A 27,201-nucleotide genomic window follows, 5' to 3' on the forward strand; every position below is an offset into this window, starting at 1 on the left:
TGTTAGAGGGGTGAATTTTTGCATCAGAATGTAAAAGCACACCATTTTTTAGTTTAACTAGAAAGATATTGCAGAGCTATACTATGGGGAAAGGCATATTTTCAAAAAGCAATGAGAAATCTATTGTAGCCAAGCTTTCGTTGAATGCATTTCGTCTTTGTTTTATCCTTTAAAGCTAAACGTTAGTAATGATATCTCTGGCCAGAGATGCAGATGAACTGACATTGGGGTATAAATGAGCCGGAATGAGACTTTTCAATGCCCCCAGGCCAAATGATTGACAAGAACATTATATTTTTAAAATAACCCACGAAGATGCTGTGTCTAACATTCTGGACAGAGGTGCTTCTTTCAAGTGGTGTGCAGAGCTTACCTATTATCAGACAAATGAATTGTGAGCTGAGCAGCGTGAATATTTCTCTCTGGTTTCTCTCAGAACACCTGTATCACACTACTGAGCCGCAGGAACAAGCTTGCTGTTTCAGCTTCAGAGAATGAAATGGAGAAGAGGCTTCATGTGCTGCTGCTGTGAAGCAGGCACATAACCGCGGTGGAAGCAGTTAGAAACGTTGGCATTAGTCACCTAGAATTCTCTGGCACTGCAGTTTTTCTTCAGAGGCTTGTGTATTTATAGCTAACTCCTACCTGAGATGTTTGTATGAAAACAAGCGTCTGTGTTTTTGTTGGCTTGTTGGTTTTCCCATGCTTTGGGAGGCAGTGTGGTGGGCTTGGGAATACAGTGCTGGTCTGGGAGCTGAGAGATTTGAGTTCTGTTCCTGACTGTGCCACTGTGTGATTTTGAGCAAAACACTTCTCCACCTCTCTGTTTTCCCTCCCACCCTTTATCTTTTCTAGTTAGACTAAGAGTTGTTCAGGGCAGGGACTGCCTGTCACTGTGTGTTTGGACAGTGCTTAGCATAATGGGACTCTGATTTTGGTTGGGACCTTCTGTTCCCATCTCCCTCCTGCCCTTGTGCAGGCATTCAGGATTACCCTGTGCTGTGGAGAAGGGAAGACCATGCTGTGGATATATCCCTTTTCCCCTGCACAACTCTGTGTCTATTTCCCTAGGTAACATTTTTGTTGTTCTAGGCAACTGCATGTTCTTCTAGTTTGGTTGAGCCGGCACTACAAGAGGAACATTGGGAAAATGATTATTGTCTGAAAAGTGACTGTAAAAATGAAATTCTGGGGGGTTCCATATTTATTCTCTCGTGGACTTCTGAATTCAGTGTGTTTAGTACACAAATGACTAATCTGAAGTCCAGCATTGCAGAACCATCCTGGGATCTAAATATCAAGCTGTGTTCTTTCCTTCTCAGACATCTCCAGCAATAATGGTTTTTGCAGTTGAGTTGGTTGACAGTTTTGTTGATGGTGCATGAAACAGAACAAAATCCAGGTCCCTGTTCCATAGCAGTATTGGTTCTGCATCTCTAATTGTAGGAAGAACTACTTTTGGTCAGTGGAGTTATGACTTGGAAACACAAGGAGCTGATGTTTTGCATAAAAAGTTGCCATTTTCACTTCGACATTTTTCTGAATATAAATACACTTTAAACAAAGAGTCCAATTCCATTTTTTGTAATAAAAGGAGAGGGCAGTGAAATATTTATATTTTAAATGCTTACATTTAAAAAACCACCACTTAGCAGACTGTTCCTCTAATACAGGGGTCGGCAACCCTTCAGAAGTGGTGTGCCGAGTCTTCATTTATTCACTCTAATTTAAGGTTTTGCGTGCCAGTAATACATTTTAACGTTTTGAGAAGGTCTCTCTCTATAAATCTATATTATATAACTAAATTATTGTTGTATGTAAAATAAACAAGGTTTTTAAAATGTTTAAGAAGCTTCATTTAAAATTAAATTAAAATGCAGATCTTATCAGTTTAGTGCAGTGGTTCTTAACCTGGGGTGCACGCACCCCCTGGGGGTGCAAGATGCCCTTTCTGGGGGTGCGAGACATGCGAGATTATTTTAGAAGGTAAATCATCGAAAACACAAATTAAGCACAGGCACATAAGTATAACTACTTTGTTTCATCAAAACTATGTATTTATTAACATTATACATTTTTCATGATTACTGTAATATACAAAGTTTTTAAAGTTTTCAAGTTTTTAAGCTAATTGTAGTGTAATTTTTGATAAGGGGTGCGAGAACATATTTTGAAAACTCTAGACCGTCAGCAGGCTGAGTGGGGCAGGTGTAGTGTATTAAATTGCTCCCCATAGGAATGTGCTACTTACAGTGTACTACTTACGGCTGCCACTCCTGGTGCTCTGAGCGGCATGGTAAGGGGACGGGGAACGGGGGGGTTGGATAGGCATGGGAGTCCCGGGGGGCGTGTCAGGGGTCGGGGGTGTGGATAGGGGTCGGGGCAGTCAGAGGACTGGGAGCAGGGGGGCTTGGATGGGGGGTAGGGTCCCGGGGGGGGCGGATAAGGGTGGGAGGTCCCAGGAGGGGGTGGTCAGGAGACAAGGAGCAGCGGGGGTTGGATGGGTGGGGGGTTCTGAGGAGGGCAGTCAGGGGGCGGGCGGTCCCAGGACAGGGTGGTCAGGGGATAAGGGGTGGGGGGGTTGATGGGTCAGGGTTTATAAGGGGAGCAGTCGGGGGGGGCGGGAAGTGGGAGGGGCCGATAGGGGGTGGGCTGTTTGGGGAGGCACAGCCTTCCCTACACAGGTATAGTGGATTAAATTTCTCCCCGTAGGAATGTGCTGCATACGGTGTACTACTTTCGGCTGCCAGTCCTGGTGCTCTGCAAGTAGCACATTCCTACGGGGAGAAATTTAATACACTGGTGGCGGGCTGAGCGGCCCACCGCCAGTCTGGGGTTCCGGCCGCTGGCCCCGCTCAGCCTGGTGCCAGCCCAGCGTTCCGTTCACCCAGGCCAGCAGCCCGCTGAGTGGGGGCGGTGGCCAGGACTCCAGCTGGCAGAGTGTGCCAGTAAAAATTGCCTTGTGTGCCACCTTTGGCAGGCATGCCGCAGGTTGCCAGCCCCTGCTCTAATGTTTACATGAAGCTTCTTTGGTTATTTTAGTAGACCATCCTTAGAATTTGGGAATGGGAGGGAGAAGGCAAGATTTTATAGTTACCATATTAGTAATCTCCGCTTTAAAATAGCATCACTGTGTTTTCAAATGTTGCAGTCTCTCCTTGGACATCTTACAAGCATGAGCAAGTTGGATATTTAAAGAAATGGGGTTTTTTTTTTTTCTGATAAGGATCCTTTTAAGACATTTGCTGTCCAAGGTCCTGTAGCTCTTCGCCCCTCCCCCCCTCCCCCCCCCCCCCCCCCCCCCCCCCCCCGCAATTTTCTTTTTCCTGTGCACATCCTGTTACCTTGATTTAGCAGGGAAGACCATCAGGTGAACTGCAAAAGAAAGTACATGGTTCAGTGTAAATGAAATGATAAAAAGCCTAACTTGAAATCAATGTGAGCTACATATTTGAAGCACTGTAACTTTCAGCTTAGGTAGCAGTTTGGTACTCAGTTGGTAGAGTTAGTTATAAAAATATTTAGCACATCATTAGTACCATTCAGAGAGTCTCAAAGTACCTTAAAGACATTAATGAATTAAACTTCAGAGCAGCCTTATGTGGACAGTATTATCCCTATTTCTCTCTCTCTCTCTCTCTCTGTGTGTGTGTACGTGTACACACACACACACACACACACACACACACACACACACACACACACACACACACACACACACACACACACACACTCTTTCAAATATCCCTCATACTTTCCGTACAGTTCCATTAGACTTTTATTTAAAAACTATGTCTTTCAAACAGTGAATTTTGCTTATCACTTGGATTTTGCTTCATTCTGTTGTGTTGAAAGTACTTTAAATTTACTGTCCCTCAGTCCAGGCTTGTCAGGGGAGGTAAAAATGGATGATTTTTAAAAAATTCTTTAAATCTGATTGTTTTTATTAAAATCATATTTTAATTTAAATTAACTACAGTTTTTTTTTAAAATAACCCTATTTAAAATTAAATTTGAAATTAACAACATAAGGCCTAAACTATTTATAATCTATTAAAGTCATATAAATTAAATACAAAGAATAATATTAAGCAGCACATGTTTGCTGTCAAGTTTTAAAGAAAGTCAAACCATTGAACTGGTGGAAGTTACTGGCTAAGCATCTGGAACGAGAGTTTGCTGATGTGCTGAACCAGCTTCTGACTGCAGAAGATTTTTCTGCACATGCAGAGAGAATCTTTTCTTCATTTCAATTCAATAACTAGTTCATTCAAAGTTAAGAAGCCAATGGAAATTGGAAAATTAGGAAAGTTAGTTTTTCTCGTCCAATCTATGATTAAAAACTGGTGAGAGAGGATGACATTTACTAGTTTTAAAATCTTGAAGGGCATGGTGACAAAAAAGAATCAGGTTTCAGAGTAGCAGCCGTGTTATTCTGTATTCGCAAAAAGAAAAGGAGGACTTGTGGCACCTTAGAAACTAACCAATTTATTTGAGCATAAGCTTTCGTGAGCTACAGCGCCCATGAAGTGAGCTGTAGCTCACGAAAGCTTATGCTCAAAAAAATTTGTTGGTCTCTAAGGTGCCACAAGTACTCCAAAAAACAATCAACTCAGTTGGCTAACTATAGATCATACTTCCTTTGTTTAATAAATCTATTAATTTTAAATGCAAAACAGGTTTTGATAAACTTTTTCTTATATATCCAGGACATTTAAGGTAGTTACATTTAATTGAATTTTAAAAATGCTGGTTTTATGCTTTTTTAATTGAATTTGAATTTCTGTCCAAATAGAGCATGACACAAATCACAAGTAAAAAAATAATCTACTAAATAAGAAATGCATAATTCACCATTTTCTAACATAATAAAAAAATTAAAAATTAAGAATCTGAATAAATGTAAATTAAGCTATATTATTGTTTAAATGTGTATAGGTATAGTGTATTGACCTGTTTAGCAAAAAACAAACAAAAAAACCCGCCAAATTCAGTGCAAAGGCTATATTTAGTTGCAACTCAACATGTTTTAATGATTACCAACTAGTGAGTCTCAACCTTTCTTTAGGAAAATAAAAAGCATAAATACAAAACATGATTAAAATCAAGGTTTCCAGCTTGCTGATTTAAATCATTATTAAAATTGGTCATTTAAATTGCTTTGATTTAAACCAATACACCTTGATGCTTGTATAAATATATTTATAATTATGTGCACAAAATCTATCAAGATCAGCTGTTTATTTTGTAAAAATTGGCCTGGAGACGCCTCCTCTGATTAAAGAAAATAACGTGAGATTTTCTTCAGTTCGTAACTTTTTCCTGGAAGGAAGCAAAATTGGATTTCTCTTTTTATATTATTTCTTTCCATCTACTGTTCATCACGATTATTAGGTGATGGTATGAAAGTCAACATCTCACAGGAAGGGAAATATTCGAAATGATACTGAAACAGACATAAATATTAATGCAGGAAGACTTTCATAGCTATTTCCATCAATGTGCAAGAGCTTCAGAGGAGCTTAAAAGTCGGTAGCTTGTGTGTGTGTGTATACACATATAGATACATGCTGAGGGAGCAGCATATATTACTGTTCAACAAATGTCTCCAAAAAACAAAAATCCTAATAGATTTCTTTTATAGCTGTGGCTTCTTCTAGAGAAGAACACAATATATTAAGAGTTAAAGTATTTCATGCTGTTCTATTCAGTGTTGCTATCAGCTGAGGAAATAACCTGTAAGTGGCTGTATGTGATAGCTAGCAATCGCTGAAGGTTGAATTGTGTTATTCAAATAATCCAAAATGTGGAATTGGATATGAGGAATGTTTATGTGCATTTAATCACTGGAACTGTCAAAGCAAAAGCAGTTTGGGAGCCACCTGGACAAAAAACATATAAATATAAGATTATCAAGGTCATAAGCATATTATGTTGAATTCTTAGTGTATAGAGAACTGGACTGTCTGATAGTGGTTTCTGTAGCCTCGCTTTTCTAGCAAGAGCATGTTACAAGGGCACCATAAATTACTTCTCACTCAAAATTTGACCTTGTTAGCAATGTTATCAATTAAGGGAAGTTCTCCGGCTCCTAACGGCTAGACTGCGTGTGTGCGTGTGCAAGAAGCTGAAGATGGTGGGAGTTTCGTGTATGTATCTGGGGACAGAATTCAGGCTATTTGTCTGTCTTGAAACAAAATAGAGAGAAATCACCCCTCCATTTTCAGGAAATTAAAAAAAACAACTTCTAGTCACCTGGATTGTTTTTAGAGCTAAAACGGGGCTTTAAGCCACTGCCCACCCAGGGGCATGGAAATGGGGAGAGATGGGCTGTGCGCCAGCAGCAAAGATTTAGGCATGACACTTCCAAAAGCAATGTAGCAGCACATTCTGGGATGGCATCTGCAATACCCCTTTACAGTGTGCTGTATTTGTCTCCCTGCTTCTTCCCAGCTCGTCTGAGGGTGCAGCAGGGGGAACCACATAAGGGTATGTTGTCAGTGCCGGTGCAGGACTGAAATTATTCTGGGCCATTGGCTAACATGAAAGTTAGGGCAGGGATAGGGAAAGACTGCTTGTGCCCTCTGCCACACCTGTGCATAGTGAGGCATGGTCAAGCCCATAATTTACTGAGGTCTTATGCGCTGTCTGCTGGCTCTGCAGCACCTTTTATTCCACCTTTCTAGAGCTATGATGACCTGGCTGATAATGCTGGCACATAAACCAAGCCAATGCTAATTTCAAGCCCCGCTTGGAGCACTGGGCATGGGGTGGGGAATAACAATGTTTGCCAAACAGAAAGAGGGCAAACTTGATAAGGAGGTTTAATTCCTAAGGAGACAAGGCAAACCATGGAGAGTTTAAAACAGACTGAAGCTATAAAGAAATGAACCAGTTGTTGCTTGACCAATGATCATGTGCTTTATGCGTGTTTTCTTTACTGAATCTAGATACAAAAACCAAATGCTAGAAGTCCTAATCAAGACAAAAGCTTGTGTAGATTGAAATTAGTGGTGTTTTTTAAAAAAATCAAATCCTCTTTCATCTTGGGGCATCTAGCTTTGGTGTTGGGAAGTCCTTTATTGTAAAGCTCTTTCTGGGAGATGGTGTGTGTGTGTGTGAGTGTGAGAGACAGAGAGAGATATTTATGAGCATTTTATTGAAGTATTTTAATATATTGTAATTCTTTTTAATATTTTGCTGTCCCTTTCATTGTGGTATGGGGGAGGATGTGATGCAAAGAGAAGACAATGCAGCAAACACAATAGAGCAAGCCCGTGGAGTACAATGCTATAAATATCCTTAATCTTGACTCCAGAATTTACTATTTAAGGCCTCAGTGCAGCCCGTACCTCCCAATGGCCACAGAAGTTGCCAAGCAGTGGAGCCGGTGTGGTTCTGATACACAAATGAGAAAGAGGGCTGGATGAACAAACCCGTATGGTACAGAACCCAGTTCTTTGGATGCCAAGAGGGGTGGATGAGTGGGGCTGTGGGGGATCCACCAGGAGTAAATTCTCCTGTTCTCTTTCTTAGAGAGCAATTTGAGCCCATTCCAACCATTTACATGGTTACCCCCCCCCCCCAGGCTGTACAGCAGCTGTAGGCCTACTTCCCTGAGCCCACCCAGCTGCTCCATGGCTTGGAGTGGAGTGTTCTTTCTCACATACACATCCCTGCCTGTCGAGAGTCCAGACAAGGCTGGGTCCTTGGCAGATGATTTTAGCTGAAGTCCATGCTTCTTACATTAGCACCTGAGAAAGGACTACCAACCTCTCAGTGAGAACAGTCATCTTTTCTTGAATCCAGAGTCTCATATGAACAGGGACTTCTGCCCATGTAGTCCCCAGATAAATGCCATAAAGAAACAGATGAGTTTGTATGATCGTTTAAGTCAACTTTTGCAGCCCAGCAGTCTGAACAATGCTTTGTCCCATTGTTCATTGTAGGCTATAACTCCCAGGGAAAGACGCTGCAATGCATGCCCTGCAGATTTAAGTCAGGCAACATGCCTCACATAAACAATGAGGGGCAACTGCATTCACTGTGATCTGAACTGTAAACTTTGTAGATCCAAGGAGTCGGGGAGGGGAATACAATATCAATATATCCCTCTGCATACACCATTAGCCATTTTATATAATAGGTGCTATTGAAATATTGGCTTCATTTATTAGCTGCATAGACAGATCTCCTCTCATATTAAAAATAATGTGGTTGTAGTAGCTGCCAGAAGGAGTTTCCTTCTCCCCTTTCCTCTGCATACCAGCCAGATTAGTACCATGATCAGTGTTCCACTTTTCAATTGTTGGCCTCAGCAGGTGCTCTCTCCTGTTAAACTCTGGTACAAGGCAGAGACCACCCTGGGTCTGATAGATCTTCTAGTTAACAGTTTCCTCCATCCCTTTTGCTAAGAAGGCTAACTGGAAATGATGTATCTGAGAACACCAAACTCTTAGAGGCTTACACGAGCCGTGAATAGTAACGTGATCGTCAAAAACTCTGGATCTATCCCTGATACATTATTGATGACTTATTGAATAGTGCTCTCTTCTCACAAAGTGAAATTATCATTCAGCATTGAGGGGGAAACTGACTCTCTCAAAATGATGTTTCCCAGTCATTTTGTGTTGGAGCCCACTTAGGGATGCATTGACAGCTAGTTGCCCTCCCACCACAATGGCCCATTTGCCATTCTTCAGACAGTTGCTGACATCTCTCCTATTATCTTCCTGTGGCTCAGACCCTCCCTCCATCATGCCTATTTGTGTTTTGCTCCCCATCCCCCGGAAACTTGCATCCTCCATCCATCCTCCCTCTGTGCCCTACATAAGAACGTCCATACTGGGTCAGACCAAAGGTCCATCACGCCCAGTATCCTGTCCTCTGACAGTGGCCAGTGGCAGGTGCCCCAAAGGGAATGAACAGACAGGTTATCATCAAGTGATCCATGCCCTGTCACCCAATCCCAGTTTCTGGCAAACAGAGGCTAGGGAAACCATTCCTGCCCTGTTTGGTATCAGGCTGATCTGTTAGCGGCTCAAAGGATGAGCTGGGTGCTACAGGAGCAGAGAAGAGAAACTTAAGCTGACATGCTGTTGCCTGAGTTTGCAACCACATCTGAGCGAGCTGTTTCTGTATTAGAGGCCAATACAGGAGATGGAAGGGAATGGCTTTCAGAAAACCAGACGTTGCTTTACCTGTAGCTGCAAGAGCATATTTGCGGTAGGGTCACAGTAGATCTATCATTATACTCCTTTCTCCCCTGGTCTAAGTGGGCGTCTTGTACCCCAGCTTGACAAACTCTGCACTACACTCTAGGAGACAGAGCAGCAATGCTTCTCTTTGCCCTCCCGCCTTTGTTCAAAACCCTTGTGCAAAACACGTGTTGCCAGCATGATCATCGGTGAGGTGGACTGAAGAGAAATAAACAGCAAGAGGTGAAGAGGAATTTTTCTGGGAAGGACTCACCCCAGTAAATTTGCTTTTTGTTCGTTTGTTTGTTTTTGTGTTTTAATTAGGCCATAGAACTTTGCTCCAAGTAACTGAAGGCTATCATGTAGGTTTGCAAAGTGTTCAGCAGACCTATGTGACTCTCAAGAAAGGGTATTGCTAATTAAATTATACAGGTGGGGAAACTTGAAGCATAGAGAGGTGAAGTGACTTGTTCAAGGTCAATGGCAAAGCCAGGAGCAGAACCCAACTCTCCTAACTCCCAGTCCTCCACTGGGCTTTGGTTCCCCCATTTGTGAAACTGTTTCATTAGGAACCAGATTTGTGGAATTTTGTTAGGTGTTGTGTGGAGAACACCAGGAACGTAATGCTTTGGGCTGAGAATTTTGGGTTTTATTCAAAATCCAGAAACTCACAGTAACACCTAATGGGACAGGAATCTACGTGAACTGAACTAAAATGCCTTCCCATAAACCCTTGCAGACCAGAACTGCTGAGCTCAGGGACTGGCCCCTAGAGAAGACAGAGAGGTTCTTAGCAGTTAGGAGTAACTGTTTCTGATTGACTCTCAAAATGATATTTTAAGGGCTTCAGAGAGAGCCACCTTCAGCCCCTTGTTGGTGCAAAAACCACCATGACTGAAGGTCTTTGAGGGTGGTAAGGCGGGGAGGCTGTGGTGCTGCCGATGAAAGCCAGAAGCGACACCACCTCTACCCCCACCTCCACTGTTTGCACCACAACCCCAGCCTGATGTTGATTTGGAACTAACTGAGGAAGAGGGGTTTTTGTTTGATTTTTCTCTCCCCTCCCCCCCCACCAAAACTTCAACTGTAACCACTTGTAAGAGATTTTCTTCATCTAAAAATAGCAGGATATTCCATGAAAGGTGCTTCTTTACCTTTCTAATGACTTTGCATAGAATTTTGAAGACTCCTGCAGTTGGCTGCACCTTTAATAAAACAGGAAAAAAGTCTATGACTTTGTCCATTGATTCAAGGCTCTTTTTCCCCCATAATGAAAGTAAAAATAAAAGAGAGAGTGGGGATAGTATGTGTGCATGTTTGTGTTAGGGTGGGTGATGTTAGACCCCAGGTACCTAAAATAAATTTGCAGTGGAAATCACCTTCCGCCTGCAGTTCCTTCATCTTAGCTCTTTTCAGCTTTGTTCTGCTTGCTGTTGACTAAGTTATTTTTTTGTTTGGTTTGTTTAAAGTGCCAGTGTCCCTTAGGAAAGCTCCTCTTGCCTGGGCTGTGGTAGTTTAAGATTTCGCTCAGCAGATGCTAAACAGCTTTCTGCAAAACAGTGAAGGCCTTAGATTTCTGAAAAATCATAGAACAGTGTGCAAGGTTCCAAACTTTATTCACTGATCTTTACAAATGAAACTCCAGTGGTGGATTATCTAGTTCCTGTCACTTTCCTGTCCCCTCTAAAACCAGCCCTTTGTAACTGGCTAGTGGGCATAGCATCTAAATAGAGCTTGGCATATAGACATGATTTGGCAATTAACTACTCATTAGGAGGCCAGTTTCTAACTCAAATGCTCGGATCAGTAAATCAGGCTAATTGGTGTCTAGCTGGAGGAGTGTATGTTTTAATTGTCGGACAGCAAAAGAATGTTTAAAGTCTCTTCAGCTGAGTTCCTGAATCAAGTGGATTATGAAACAGAATTGCTCCTTAACTTTTACAAATGGGGATTTGATACTTGTTACTGTGAAACTATGATCTTTGAAGAACATGGGAATTGTGTATTTCACATTTAGATGATAAATGACTTCTCAGATGTCCATGAATGCAGTTTTACAAAAAAAGGATGACTTCTGTTGTCACATCAAAGCTTTCAGAAATGTTCATTTTAAAGACATCACTGCTCAGGATTTGTAATATTTGTGACCTTCCAGACTAACAAATAATAACTATTATTATTTTACTTGCTTGGATTTTATATATTTTACGAGCCCTGCAAAATTCCTATAAAAACCAGTCAGTCTAACTCAAACTCCAATAGTCTGATGAAGTTATTTTACTTTGCTAATTATGAGAATCTGCCTGTATGCACCCACCACAATCTTTCTTACCTCTTCATATCTCTGAAAGCTTATCTCTCTTTTACTTTCCTTCTTTACATTGTGTTTTTACCTCCTCCCATATATTTCCTCTCTCTCTCTCTCTCCTTATTTTTCAATTTTAAATTGCTATGACCCTGGCTGCTCTCTGGGCAACAGTTTTTGGCCTCTTCAAATTTGTCTGCTATCATCATAAATGTATGGGCTCATAATTCAGTAGCTGATCCTGCAAATCTTTACTCGTGGGCACCAGGCTTGCTACTATGAATATTGCCTTTGACGTGAATGAGGCTTCTCACACTAGTAATTACTAGAACAAGGGAACAGACTCAGAGTTTATTTTCCCCCACTTAATAAAAAGTGAGAATTGAGAGTGAATTTATTGAAAATGCAGTCAGTCATTGGGGGATGGGAGGGGTTAGGAACAGATGGGTAGGAGGGCAGAGGACCAGGTTGTTCAGGCACAAAAATAAAGTTGAAGGATTTGGCTCTAGAGGTACGTCTGTAAGGGTACAGGTAAGAATCAGGCTGCTATTTAGATTATATGCTGTATTATTTGGCAAACATTATACCATACAGTAAAGCTAGAGAGAGAGAGAGACCATGCTCCAAGGCATGTGGACGAGGAAACAGAATTATGATTGAGCATTCAATATTAACTTCGTATTTCTTGGCCCAAATCCATCAGTGAAGTAAGTGGTCTTGCTGTGCATTAACAGTGGCATAGCTAAGAGCAGAATTTGGCTCCCTGACTTTTGAGTACTTGGTTTCTCAACTTTAATGTTGGGTTAATTCTTTTTGAACTGAGTTGTGTATAATTACAGCACTCCAACAAAGTTTCCACTCAACAGTTCTTCTCATTCCACGGTGTTTTAGTAGTAAATTATTCTGGGGTCTTGTCTTATCTCACTCGTCCAGTAGGGTCTAGTAGCCGTTTGTTTCCTATGTCAGACATTATGTGGAAGGCAGAGCCTCTAGTTGCTCCTTATTAATGCACCCTCCAGCCATTTAGGGTGTGTTGGTGGTTGCTGTGTTCTGCGAGATGGCTTGCTTGGGCCTTCTGTGAATGGATAGTGCTTGGCGTCGTAAAAGAAGCCACTCCACCACTGCTGAAAGCAGCTTGATATGGAAGCAGTAGGTGAGCCATTGAGAGGGGAAGAAGGAAAGCTTACTGAATGAGTCAGGGGGCATATTGATGCGGGGGCAGGGGGGGTTGCAGAGACAGAATCAGGACTCTGTCTATAATCATTTAAAACAGCAGCATTTTAAGTTATGGGACAGTAACTCCACCTCGGGGTTCTGGTGACTACGCAAAGCACTTGAGCTCTGCTCTCATGGTTTATGATACTACTAGAGCCTCTCTGTGGAATTCCAGACCCATAATTCACAGCTCCTTACTATTTGTAATTTTACGCACTATTATCCGTGTCCATAGAGCCCCTGGACATAATACTTATTTTTCTCTCATGTGACCTTGCACTGTTATTTTTCCCCACTGGAAGTTTGTTAGCAGCTTGTTGACTTTGCTTTCTGAAGTGCTGACTCAAGCTCCATAAAGGCACCGTGTGTTTGTCTGCGAGTGTGAGGGTTACGCATGCATTTATGGTGACTTGCTGTGCTTCAATAAATTATTGTTTATGGAGGAGAGGGTGAGAATCCCCAGGCTGTGTAATTGGTCTGACAACCACTTCCACAATGTCTGTGATAACACAAAGAAAAGTGCTGTCAAAACAGCACCACCATCAGGGATGCTAATGACACAGACATCGGATAAAAAGAACATTAAATCTGTACAGTCTAATTGCAAGGAAGGGATTTGTTGTGTTTGCACAAATAATGCCTTTATATTGAGATGGGTGGAAGCAAACTTTTGGCAATTAATATATGTGTTAACGTGCGTACTTGTGTGTCCACTAGTGGGCATATAGGTACATGTTTTGGGGAAACAGTGATTACTCGGAGAGGCAAAGAAATTAGAAAATCCACAGAACTTGTACTGTAAAATTAAATTGAGTGCTAGTCAGCCCAATCAGCTAACTCTCAATATACTGTGGCTATAGGGGATTTATACTGGCTGTGATAATGCACTTCTCCCCAGAGTGTATAGGTGTCAATGGCTTATGTGAGCCACCAGCTCAGGTGATCAGCTCCCAATCTCTCCTGTCAAAGCTGTCCTACTTTGTATATAAGACTTGAATAGTCACTGATCCAGAGAGAGAACGACGCTACAGTTTGGTACTTAGGGAACCCACTTGGGAGCAGGGGGGACACCTGGGTTCCAGTCCCTGCTCCAATAAATATCTAATTATTTATGCAAAATGGAACAGTTTCAACAGGAGAGTCTGAGACACGCCCACCCATCCCAGAATACTCTCTAGTTTGATGGTTAGGGCACTCGTCTGAGTTCATGCATTCATAGGTTTTAATGCCAGAAGGGAATATTATGATGATCTGGTTTGACTTCCTGCATAACAGGCCGCAACGTTTCACCCCATAACGCTTGTATCAGGACCAATAACTTGTGATTGAATTAGAGGACTTTTTTAGCAAGAGATCTGTTCCTAGCTCAGCTACAGACTTCCTGTGTGAACTTAGGCATGTCACTTAATCGTGTGCCTCAGTTCCCCCTCTGAAAAATGGGGATAGCCCTTCCCCACTTCATAGGGCTGTTGTAAAGATAAAGTTTATCGATGATTGTTAGATCCTCTGATACTAAGGTGATGTGGGCATTATGAGCAACCACATAGCTATATAAAGATAATTGGCTAAATGGAATGCAGATCTCAGTGGTGTGGAAACTACAGTGCAAGAAAACTAAGAAGCAGAGTTGAACACTCCCAAAATGTGGGACTGCTTGGAAAATTGTGCCTCATGTACACAGTTGTCTTCTGACTCTGAAATCAGTAGAGCCACAATCTTGGATTGGAACACCCCAAACTGTGCAGGGTTTAAAATCTGGATCCTAATTTTGCAGTCCAAGTGCATCTCTACTTTTAAAATAAAAGGAAGAAAATTTAGTACTAGATTGCAAGATGTAAATACTCTTAGATTATACAATACTCTTACTTTTAATCCCATTATTATACATATTTTTCAGATCTATTAGTATTTTGCCTCAAAAAATAAAGTTTAGTGTTGTTGCTGAATATAAGAAAAGAGTTTGTTTTAAACAGTCTCACAAATATATAGTTATTAAACAATACATGGTAACTTGATAAGTGTTATAGTTATGGATACACTGAGGCTTTCAATATAGCATTCAGGCATTGTTCCAGCACAGCTGAAAGAAATCCTTTGCATTTGTACATTTTCAAACCATAGGATAATCTTTCTTAGCAATTGCACCATCTAGTGATGGTACACTGATCATGCAACAGTAGTCGGCACATGCCATGCTCCTGGTACACTAGAACCAAATTGATATATGCATTATCTCAGCCTAGAATTAGGCATAAACTGCACGGTTCAAATGTAGGGTCCAAACCCCAATCCAGAAATTGCATTCTTAGAGACCTATATCTAGTAGCAATAAGCAAGTAGTATACTGGAGTTTTAGTAAAATGAAATGAGATAAAACCAAACTAACGTGTTTAAATAGCCTTGTGTAGTTTACCTTGGAAATACAAGCCTTATTTTATTGCATTCATTGGCTCACTGATATCAGTGTATTACAAACCTCTCCATGTGGACGACTCTGGACACAGGTAGCATTTTTTTTTCTTTCTTTTTTTTTTTTTATTCCTTCTGTCTGTCTTTCTTTCCAGATACTTTGCCTTCAAGTACTTTGCTTCACATCAAGAACTGTACAAATCTTTATAAAATACTGCAAGCTTTTTCCACGGTACTGGCACTGGCAGGAAGCGAAAGCTGGGCAGTGCATTGTTTAACCTTCTCACCTGGTGAAAACTGCCAGCTCTTGCTAATTCTTTTGTTGTTTGTTTGTCTTAGTCTTATTTTATTTCTGGAAGGTTTGTCAATTTTGGATGCCATATAGGCTCTTTCAGACTGTTTAAATTCCCGAGCCACACCTGTGGGGTGTCCTTGTTCAATAAAAGGTATTTAGGAGAGATCACAAGATGACAACTTTTGGTCTTGAGGCTCAATCCAGTGAGGGAATACTTATGCAATCAGTTCAGGGTGCCTGCTCCCTTTCACCAGACAACTGACAGCTCCAATAATAGGGCTGTCAACAGAGCTCTGCTCCTTAATTAGCTTTCCCTGTTCCTCCTTAGCTTGGTGCAGTAGGCAAACAGAAATCATCTCCTACCAATTTGCTTCTTGTGTACCTTGCATGCAAGCTAGCTTGTAAAACTTCTTTAATTTCCTCGCTAAGGCTTACCTTTTTACCTCTATTGTGAGGCCAGCCCGTGAGAACTCCTTGAGAGTACTATTGCATGCATTTTAAAAAGAGAGGAAAAACTGCACTGCTCTGAGTCTGGAGCTTCAGGGTATGAAGCAGGGGCACATGAATTGTACTGTCTGTACTGGGTTGGCAAACAGAGATGTGAGGAGTAGCTGCTCTTCATATCTGATCTGTACTGCACGTAGGCAGAGGTTTTGGAATCTGAGTAAGAGTCCAAATCAAAAATAGACTCATATGATAGTACACAAGTAACACAATATTTTGGACCAGTATGGCGGAAGCTTGTCAATATCTGTGAGATCCACCATCATGGACCGAAATCTCATGTGTAAAACTGTTCTCATGTGTTTCAGACGCATCCAAATGAAGAAATGAAAGGAAATAATCTTCCTGGCATTGGATCCAAACAAGAACTAAAACCATAGTGGGGACAAGTTCAGGGATTTGAATCTGACCCTACCTCAGAAGCCCAAAGGAGTACTGATTCAGAGTTTTGGCTCGAGCTGGTTGAAATTTTTTGACTGAAAATTTTTCCTGTTGGAAAATGTGGTTTTGTTGACATCAACATTTTTCAATTGGAAAATTTTGATTCTAACAGTTTTGATTTTCCACACAGGTAAACTGAAATTAAAACATGTGTTTTGAATCAGTGTTGTGAAATGAATATTTTAGTCTCTAAAATTCAATATGAAACAAAAAAATCATTTTGAGATGTTGAATAATTTCATTTTTATCAAAAAAGTCAAAATTTTCCATTTTGACATTTCCAGTTCAGACATTTTTTGAATTTTTCATTTTGTGAAAAATTTCAGTATTTCAACTTCTGGTTCTAATTCTGAATGGAAATTAATTTTAAAATGTCAAAATTTCCCACAAAAGGAACATTAAGTTAGTCAAACTGCTCTAATATAAAATATATTTTATATAAAATATATCACCCCTGTCACCACCACCACCTATACAGCCTTTGTGCTCATTTGGCTCCCTTGGTAGAGGTTTGGTTGTGTAGGTACATGAAGCCTGGGGCCCACAAATGTGGAGACAGCTGAATGCCCCCCCCCATGTTATATCTCTTATACGCGCATAATCTCAGTGAACCTAGGGTTGTTGCAAGTGTTCTTCTTAAGATATAGTTAAGTAAAAGCTGTTGCTAGTTTAACAGAGGACCTTCCAAAGTCACTGGTTTAAATACCTCTAGCAAAGTGTAAGTGCTTCTGTGACAGATATGGCAATTTCTTCAATATCCTTGAAAAATTTTGTTGTGTTAAGTTTAAGTACCTTTGGATTCCATTGTATTAAATGCAAAGGTTATGTATTATTGGCCTGGATGATCAAAAGACTATATTAAACAATGTGGCAGACAAGAATGGTCTTTTGGGACAATATGTGTGAAATGAATTTCCTGGGAAATATCGAGGGGGAGGCCAATGCTAACTCCCTATCTCTGGTTATGCAAAAACCCAGCCTTTTGAAGTTACGGTCTGAGGAGTGGGCCTTTGTCTGCTGATCACCTGTTATGTGAGGCCAAGATCCAAGGCCCAAACTGTATAAAGGAAAGATTGAACTGTTCATGGGTGTGCGAGTTCTGAGCTAAGGCTGTTATGAACTTTAAACCACAGAAAAGCCCCTCTGTGAGGTTTGAAGGATTGACTCCTATCATAGCCGTAGATGGAGTTGGGATGATCTACGTGCTTATCATCATGCCACTTAGGCTCTTTTATTGTTTTAAATATGTTTTTTTCTGTAGTGCTTTCACCTTGAGAACAAATATGCTTGCTTATAAAGAACTGTGTGATAAGTCATAACGGGTGGCAAATATTATTGTTTGTAGCGCTGAAAGAGAAAGCAAAGCGTGGATGCTGGCCTGCTCAGACAGTCTGGCTTGCTGGGGGAATTCCAGGGTAGGCAGAGAACTATGCAGCCTGGAAACAAAAATCAGGAGGGGGAGAGAGGTGGATTTCTACCCGAGAGAAGTGATGGCTGAGGAATCCACTACAGAGGGGGAATACAGGCGCAGTCACCTTGAACTGTGACAGCATCATACTAGATAGTTGTTCTCTTTATGACATTGTTAATTTTAAAATTATGTTATTTTCTCATCAAACATGAACACATCTAGATGAAAAGGGGCAGTATATACTGAACCTGGTCTGTGTTACAAAAATTTCTGCAGTTTTCTTTCTATCCTGAATGACATGGGGATAATTTGAAATCGATTCCCAAGTCTTTCATAAGACTAATAGTGGTTGAGGAGAATTTCAGATTCTAGTACAACCCTCTTTATCTGAAACATTGATGCCATTTAAAACATTTTGATAAACGAGGATTCAAAAGGAGATCTGGTGGGGTGATTACAGAGCTGATGTTAAAACTGATGTATGTTAGACTTGCTTGTAATCAGCTGGAATCCCTTTGATCTGCTTACACCCAGTTACTGATGCACAAATGAGTCTAAGGGTATGTTTGCCATCAGATGACGTGTGTGATTTCAGCATGTGTAGACATATACCCAAGCTAGCTCCAGTAAAAATGGCAGTTAAACTATGGCAGTCTGGGACCCTGGATATGTACTGGGGCGGCCAACCCATGAAGCCACAGCTTCACTGAACCGGTACTCATGCTAGCTAGATCAAAGCTAGCTTGGGAATGTCCACACGTGCTGCAATCACACCTCTGACTTCAGCGTAGATGTGTCCTTCATGGATATAACTTTATACACAAGAGAGCCATAAAAAGGTTTGAGAATGTGTAAGATTAAGTAGGGAATGTCCTACTGTAGAATGTCCTTCCTGTTGATTTTCTTATTACTCTTCTGTCTCTTGGTGTGTGTTGTACACTAGCTTAGACTTGCTTAAACTCCAGTAGTCAGAGTGGGCTAACTTCTGAGGTGATGCATAAGGGGGCTGTAACTAAGTAAGTGTGCATCTAAGTCTAAATGAATCTGTTTGTATAAGAGGGATTTTAGAATGTGTGTTACACACAAACTCTTAGACTCACTTCTGAATTAAGCCCTGGAAAGCTATTCTTTGACAATGTGCTGAGTCACTCTGTGATCTTGAGTCACTTTCTCTCTCTGCCTCAGTTTATCTTTCAGAAAATGGAGATAATACCAGTTCACAAGGGTGAGGAGGGCTTAAATCATTAGTGTATGCAAAACACGTCAAGATCCTCTGTGGAAAGGTGCTATTAAAATGCACAGTATTAATTATTCAGGGGAACTACTGGGAAAGTGATGCATACCTGGGGATTTAACTACGATTCAGATAAGAGGGAGCTTTCATTAAACGTGTGGAATAAATTGGTTTGTGCACAACATGTTGATAAAAAAATTGATACCATGCAGGGCACAGATATTTGGAACTCACCTACGTTAGAGGCAGGTGTCAAGAATCTGAGCCAAATTGTTGATTGTTATGAGAATATAATTCCTTGTATTGAAATATTTTGCCTAATTTCTGGTCAAGTACAAGTTAAATCTGTCAGGTGGGTAGGTGGTAGTTGCATTCCTCATGTGGGATGTTTGTAACCTATATGAAAGGCATGATCTTCCCAGCACCTATGTTGTGAATATTGCAATGTTCATTTTGTAGGATAAATAATTGTTTAAAATAATATATCATCAGAATTATGAGAGCCTTTGTTACAGGTATTTTTACAAATCCTCAGCAGTACAAAGCAAGCTAAAACCAGACACTGGAGCTATATGGAAGGCTAACAAACTGATGATTCAGTATTGAAAAAGTTAAACAGTAGACTAGAGATCATCAGCTGTGTATAGCATTTCCCAGATCCCCAGCAGTAATCGTTTGCATTCCATCCCCACAGCAGTACGGATGTGCACACGGTGGCATCGCTTCTCAAACTGTATCTAAGAGAACTCCCAGAACCTGTTATCCCCTATGCAAAATATGAGGATTTTCTTTCCTGCGCCAAATTGCTCAGCAAGGAAGAGGAAACGGTGAGTTTTCTGCTTTGATTGTGATTTATATAGATAGTGGCGTTTTGTAATCTACTTTGGTTTTGGCAAAGGTTCTCTAGTTTTTGCATCAGCTTTCACTCTTCGCTAGATGCACATCTTTGAACCATATCAGGATGTCTTTCTAATGATGTAGAATCGTAGAAGTGTAGGACTGGAAGGGACCTTGAGAGGTCATCTAGTCCAGTCCCCTGCACTCAAGGAATGACTACATAATAACTAGACAATTCCTGACAGGTGTTTGTCTAACCTGTTCTTAAAAACCTCCAATGACAGAGATTCCACAACCTCCCTAGGCAATTTGTTCCAGTGTTTAACTACCCTGACAATTAGGAATTTTTTTCTAACATCCAACCTAAACCGCCCTAGCTACAATTTAAGCCCATTGCTTTCTTGTCCTATCCCCAGAGGTTAACAAGAACCATTTTTCACCATCCTCCTTGAAACAACTTTTTATGTACTTGAAAGCTGCCCCCCACCCACGCCTTCTCTTCTCCAGAGTAAACAAACCCATTTTTTTTTCAGTCTTTCCTTATTGGTCATGTTTTCTAGACCTCTAATCATTTTTGTTGCTTTCCTCTGGACTTTCTCCAATTTTTCCACATCTTTCCTGAAATGTGGTGCCCAGACCTAGACACAATATTCCAGTTGAGGCCTAATCAGCGTGGAGTAGAACAGAAGAATTACTTCTCTTGTCTTATGACAGGTTTCAGAGTAACAGCCGTGTTAGTCTGTATTCGTAAAAAGAAAAGGAGTACTTGTGGCACCTTAGAGACTAACCAGTTTATTTGAGCATGAGCTTTCGTGAGCTACAGCTCACCTCATCGGATGCATAGCATATCGTGGAAACTGCCTATGCTATGCATCCGATGAGGTGAGCTGTAGCTCACGAAGCTCATGCTCAAATAAACTGGTTAGTCTCTAAGGTGCCACAAGTACTCCTTTTCTCTTGTCTTGCTTCCAACACTCCTGCTAATACATCCCAGAATTATATTTGCTTTTTTTGCAACAGTATCAGCATTGTTGACTCGTATTTAGTTTGCAATCCACTACAACTCCCCAAATCCCTTTCTGCAGTACTCCTTCCTAGGCAGTCATTTCCCATTTTGTATGTATGTGCAATTGATTGTTCCTTCCTAAGTGGAGTTCTTTGCATTTGTCCTTATTGAATTTCAACCTGTTTACTTCAGACTACTTCTCCAGTTTGTCCAGATCATTTTGAATTTTAATTCTATCCTTCAAAGCACTTCCAACCCCTTTCAGCTTGGTATCATCCGCAAACTTTATAAGTGTATTCTCTATGCCATTATCTAAATCATCGATGAAGATCTTGAATGGAACCCAACCCAGGACCAGTCCCTGTGGGACTCCACTCGATATGCTTTTCCAGTTCGACTATGAACCACTGATAACTACTCTCTGTGAACGATTTTCTTTGTAGGTTATCTTTAAATGAAATCTGTGGTTCACATAGCAATCTAAATAGGCATATGGGAATAAAAGAAACACTTCTCTACCTATATAAACTGCATACCATTGAATTATGGTTGGAAGTGTCTGCATTGGGATAGAAGAGTTCTATTTTGTATGAAAGAAACTTATTTTGGGTCATCTAGGCTGTCATCCTCCATTGTAACAGGACTGCTCTTATTAGTCCTACCCAATTCCTGTTTTAGTCAACAGCAAACTATTGATTTAAGTGGGAATTAACTGGGGATAAAACTGTCATAAGTCAGAGTCCATGGGATTTAGGCTCTAAAATTTTCACCTTGGGTCCATTGTCATTAAAGCATCACTCAGAGATATTTGGCAAGTTGGTCTTGATTAACTCTGACATCAGTTAACTCTAGCATTTATCTTGGAAACATGCCCCATTGTCTAATGCGTCTTAAAGATATAGAGACAGATTTCCAACTCTGTTCTACTGGTGTGAAACTTGTGTAACAGAATGAAGGATTTGACCGATTATATTTTCCCTGCAGTAATTTAAGGCCAATATATCTTGCTGTGTTGAAGCCTCATTTTTACACCCCTCTATGTACTCGTTGGCAGCTAGTATATGATGTTATCTCTGTCTTTTTTTTCAGAGTGATCATTAATAGTTTTGTTCTATTAATTTCAGCCCATCCCTCTAATTTTCCAAAACCATTCTACATTTTAATCCCTCCTACAAAGTGGTTGACATCCTCCCTGTTCTGAGTCACCAGCCAGAATTGATTCTTTCCATCCCCTATCCACTAAATCAATAAGGGTCAGATGAAGGGTTGGGGGTTAGATGTGTGGAGGAGCATTTTGTATTAGGTCTAGAAGGGTTTGGGGGGAGCTGTGTGTTCTGCTGGCTGTTCAATGTTTTTGTGTGTGTAATTTATGGCAGGGGCACCTAGAGGTTTGGATAAGCACTGCTGTTTACTTTTGTGTAGTCTGTCTGTCTGTCTAATTGATCATACTGAACTCAGTACCAACTGCAGTGGAATCCCACTTGAAACCTCCATTCAACTTGTCATCACACTGCTAATAGCTGCTCTGTGTTCCATTCTTTAATTAAATGTGTCCATTTTATAGTAGCTATGTTTGTATAGTTTCTCTGAGAACATCACATGGAACTTTTTATTAAACGTATTTGAAAACGAGACTTCAGTGACTGTGTGAACCTAGAGCCAGTTCTTGCCATGTGATACTGGCAATGTGAGTGCCCAATGCTAGAGACTATAAGCCATTTTTTATCCTGTTGTAATGCTGGCTTAGCAATCTGATTGTTAGATCTTTTGACTAGTTTTTTAGTCTTCTATGTTGGACTCTTCTACAGTGCAAGTTACAAACGATGCCGCTGTTCATCTAGATAGCTGTTTGTCTTATTTCCTTTTGAGCATTTGCCCAGCAAACATTTGCAGTGTCATGATCTTCCCATCCTGAGTTGCACTTGTTTTGCTGACCCACTGAAATCAAACACCCTACAGTGGCTGGCAAAGCACCAAAGGCTGAATTAAAACAGCATCCAAATGCACTGGTGGCAGGAGCTTAGCCAGAGGCTATTTCCAATGGGCACAGAAACCAAGTTCACATTGTTCAGCTATTCTGAATCCTAGTGAGAGGACAGACTGAAAGAATCTTCTGCTTGTCTAATGCTAGTGTAGACTTTGGGAGCTAGCCAAAATGTTGCTTTGTCCAAATGAAATGGATACTACAGGCTAGTTGTCAAGGTTCCTTCCCCTAGGGTACAGATGTGGGGATCTGCATGAAAGACCCCCTAAGATTATTCTTACCAGCTTACGTTAAAAACTTCCCCAAGGTACAAACTTTGCCTTGTCCTTGAACAGTATGCTGCCACCACCAAGCGTTTTAAACACAGAACAGGAAAAGAGACCACTGGGGGACGTCTTCCCCCAAAATATCCCCCCCCCAAGCCCTACACCCCCTTTCCTGGGGAAGGCTTGATAATAATCCTCACCAATTGGTACAGGTGAACACAGGCCCAAACCCTTGGATCTTAAGAACAATGAAAAAGCAATCAGGTTCTTAAAAGAAGAATTTTAATTAAAGAAAAGGTGTAAGAATCACCTCTGTAAAATCAAGATGGTAAATACCTTACAGGGTAATCAGATTCAAAACATAGAGAATCCCTCTAGGCAAAACCTTAAGTTACAAAAAGACACAAAAACAGGAATATACATTCCCTCCAGCACAGCTTATTTTACAAGCCATTAAACAAAAGAAAACCTAACGCATTTTCTAGCTAGATTACTTACTAACTTTACAGGAGTTGTAAGCCTGCATTCCTGATCTGTTCCCAGCAAAAGCATCACACAGACAGCCCAAACCCTTTGTCCCCCCCTTCCAGATTTGAAAGAATCTTGTCCCCTCATTGGCCATTTTGGGTCAGGTGCCAGCGGGGTTACCTTAGCTTCTTAACCCTTTACAGGTGAAAGGATTTTGCCTCTGGCCAGGAGGGATTTTATAGCACTGTATACAGAAAGGTGGTTACTCTTCCCTTTATATTTATGACACTAGTGATCATAGTTTATCTGGATATTTTTAACAAAACAGTTGTTTTTACTCCATTTCCATAAGTATCTTCTATTTATTTCATACCAAAATCTGAACAATGTTGTTGTTATTGCTTTATTTGTTTGCACAGGGGGTGAAGGAATTAGTGAAACAAGTAAAGAGTCTGCCACCCGTCAATTACAATCTGCTGAAATATATCTGTAGGTAAGTGCTCCTGAAAGATTATCAAACAGGTATTTATTTCTATGCCCTAGAAGACATTGCTGTCTGTCTGGGTGAATATATCTCAAGAGAAGTTTAACAAAGAGAGTCAGAGTACTGGTACATTTAACCTAACACAATCAGAGGTTTGTTTATTGTATTACTAATTCCTAACTTACCAATTACAATTGTACAGCTGGGAGTAGGATTAATGAACAGCCCACACCCAGCATGAAAGGCAGGGAAATATAGCTGAAAAAAGGAATATCACCTTCCACCTACTTCTGTAGGGGAAGCAGGGCTATATTTGCAGGTCACTTACCTGGAGAGCAGCTCCTGTTGGCCTTGGTGATTCAACAGGTTATGGGAGTCCTGGGTTAAAAAGGTCAAAACACCAGAAGGGTAAGGTGGTATGTGTGCATGGGGATATGAGATAAAACACGGCCTTATAATAGGTAATGTTTTGATGTAGTTTGCTGCATGTTAATATCTGTGACGCTCCCAATGGTGTTGCAAGATCGTGAGTACTAACCTCAGGCAGACTGTTACACACGAGGACACAAACCCCAAACTGGTTGTAAATTCCTAACTTGGATTTCACCAACCCAGCGCAAATTCCTCAGGCACTTCAACAGCCTTAACATGGAGTCACAGACAGTCCTTTTGGGTATTCAGGTTTCTCTTGCCACCCAGGTAAACATATCTCTTGGATAGATGGCCATAACACCAGGAATCACAGCAATATTCAGGTTACTCCTAATTCCGAAAGACCAGTCAGTTACCCCAGGTCTGTTGTGCTTTAGGTCTCACACCAAAGACAATGCCTATAACCAATCCTATAGTAAACTATATGACAATTTATTAAATAGGAAAAGGAAAATAAAGAGTTATTTGCAAGGTTAAAGCAAGCAAATATAGACATATGGATGAGTTACTGTCTTAGGTTTCAAAAGGTAATATAGGCTTCTATAATCAGTAAGCTCTAATTTGTCTTTTAGGGCTAACCTAGGCTAAGCAGCTGGGGATCTCTTGCTTATGCATAGAAGCAACTTGGTTCCCCTCCCCCAGAGTCCAAGCAGCATAGAGTTCCTTAGCTTCTTTGGTTTGGGGTCTTTATCCTCCTTCTGCCATGTGCTCTGAGCTGCAAACTCAGCTGATGGGAAGAGTCCCTTGCATGACTCATCTTCACAGGGAGGAGAGCAGAGTAGTAAGACTTTAGTCCATTTCTTGATGGTTTCTCAATCCAGATGTGGGAGTTTCCAGTTGTAGGATCCAACCCTAACCTATCTGGTAACGATGTGTCTCCTCTTTTGGGAGATGCATAACAATTTCTCAAATATTACCCACTCAAATATTATGTTACAATATGGAACACAGATATTACAAGTAAGATTAATGCATGCAGTAATTCATAAGCATTCAATAGAGTCTTAACATTTCTAATACCTATTTTATCAATATTAACCCACAAGTGAGACAGATACATTCCAGCTATGTATATGTTAGTGTCCAGTTCAGACATGGGGACCTTTTCATGAGCTGGCACCTGGGCTGCCAGCATCACAGTATCTATGGATTTTGGTAAGACACTGAATGTTATATCAAGAATGTATTTATCAATTAAGCTTTAAAGCTTTTCATATAACATTATGAGAAAATATTGGGGTTGCATGGGGAGGATAAGAAAGAAATAATTTCCCATTTTCAATTCACTTGGGGTAGCAGCCAGTATGCTGTGGAGAATGGGAGGCCTAACTGCGACAGCAGGTTTTCAGAATTTTTCCCGCCAATCATTCTAGAAATGACAACCCCCAAAATAGCCTTGGTTTGGGGTTGAAAAGTCACAGGACAGTGCTTCCTTGGTTAAAGGGCCTGTATGTCTTGTTACAGTAAGATATGCAAAAGCTTCCTTCCCTGGAAAACTTACAAGGTACACTGGATAAGAGCTCAACTCTGCTAGCTCTAAGGAGCATTATGCTCTAGAAAACTTGGGTACATTAGAAAATAAACCCAGGGACCTCTTTCAATCAACTGGCAGAGGGTACAGGGATACATAAGGGCTGCAGGTATCCCTTGCATCTGGTATCTGTGGGATGACATGAATGGACTCTAATGAAAGCCTGTGTCGCACTGGCATAATCATTGTGAGATGTGTGGTGCATAACATGTCAGAAGGGGTGTGCGTGGATAGAAAGGAAAAATGTTCTTGTAGTTAAAGGCAGGGCACATGTTGATAGCACGCCTCGAGACAATTCTCTAGACAAGAGGCGAGAGACCCTTCTCTCCCAAACTAATCTTTGTATAGTGTGTGTCTTACAACCACAGTCTGTTAGCATGTTAAGTCATATGTTAAGGAAGAGCTTGCAGGGACTTCAAAAGAAAATTAACAGGAAAAGGTAAACAGCTGGAGATGAAGGAAGAGAGACACTCTTTTCAGTGAAGATCAAAGGTCTGTCTGGTATATGTTAGGTGAAAAAAGACCCCCTGGCATCCTTCACTGAGGAAGTAAACTGACAGAGGGTTTGTTTCATGAAAAATGGATCCCAGCCAGACTTGGCTGAAAATGCTGGGAAGAACTTTGGGTGAGATAAAACTTTCTTTAGACAGGAGGAAATCTTGTTAGTTAAATTTAGGCCATGGAGAAAGCATGTTATGATATATATATATATATAATATATATAAAAAATGCATTTTTCCAGCATTTTGCTTGCTATCATAGGAATCTCTGTTCTTTGTTAAATAAACTTATACTTGCTTTCTCTGTAAACATATCTGGAGTGCTGTGTGTTAAGTGGAGCTGTGTTTTAACGCAAACTAGTAAGCTGGCATGTAGTATTCCTTTGGAAACAGTGGGCCTGGTAATTCAGTGAGTATCCCATGGAGCAGGGGCTAGATGCTGCTGATGGATGCTTGGAGGACTCAGGGGTTAGTGTATGCGTATCGCTAACCTGTAAAGAGACAGTGAGGTCTGGAGGGGAGTGCTTGTGTTGCCAGTATCCAGGGGTGTCGAGCTGATTCCAGGCAGGCAGAAACAAGGCTCTCTCATAGACGTTAAGCTTAGAAGGGACCATTGTGATCATCTAGTCTGACCTCCTGCACATTGCAATCCATAGAACCTCACCCACTCCTGAAATAGACC

General features: G+C 40.9%; 1 protein-coding gene across 13 annotated transcripts in view; it reads left to right on the plus strand.

Moving 5' to 3' along the window:
* ARHGAP24 (Rho GTPase activating protein 24) overlaps positions 1–27,201 on the plus strand; it is a 370,658-nt gene that overhangs the window by 330,206 nt on the left and 13,251 nt on the right. For 10 of the 13 annotated variants that reach the window (XM_043545064.1, XM_043545067.1, XM_027828958.3 and 7 more), the window contains 2 exons: positions 19,706–19,838; positions 23,992–24,065. In XM_043545064.1, coding sequence (XP_043400999.1) covers positions 19,706–19,838; positions 23,992–24,065 — 207 coding nt within the window. The remainder of the gene's footprint in view (positions 1–19,705; positions 19,839–23,991; positions 24,066–27,201) is intronic. The other 3 variants (XM_043545065.1, XM_043545068.1, XM_027828957.3) reach the window with 1 other exon arrangement.

Source organism: Chelonia mydas, chromosome 4 (assembly GCF_015237465.2).
Source record: "Chelonia mydas isolate rCheMyd1 chromosome 4, rCheMyd1.pri.v2, whole genome shotgun sequence".
Classification (NCBI taxonomy): domain Eukaryota; kingdom Metazoa; phylum Chordata; order Testudines; family Cheloniidae; genus Chelonia; species Chelonia mydas.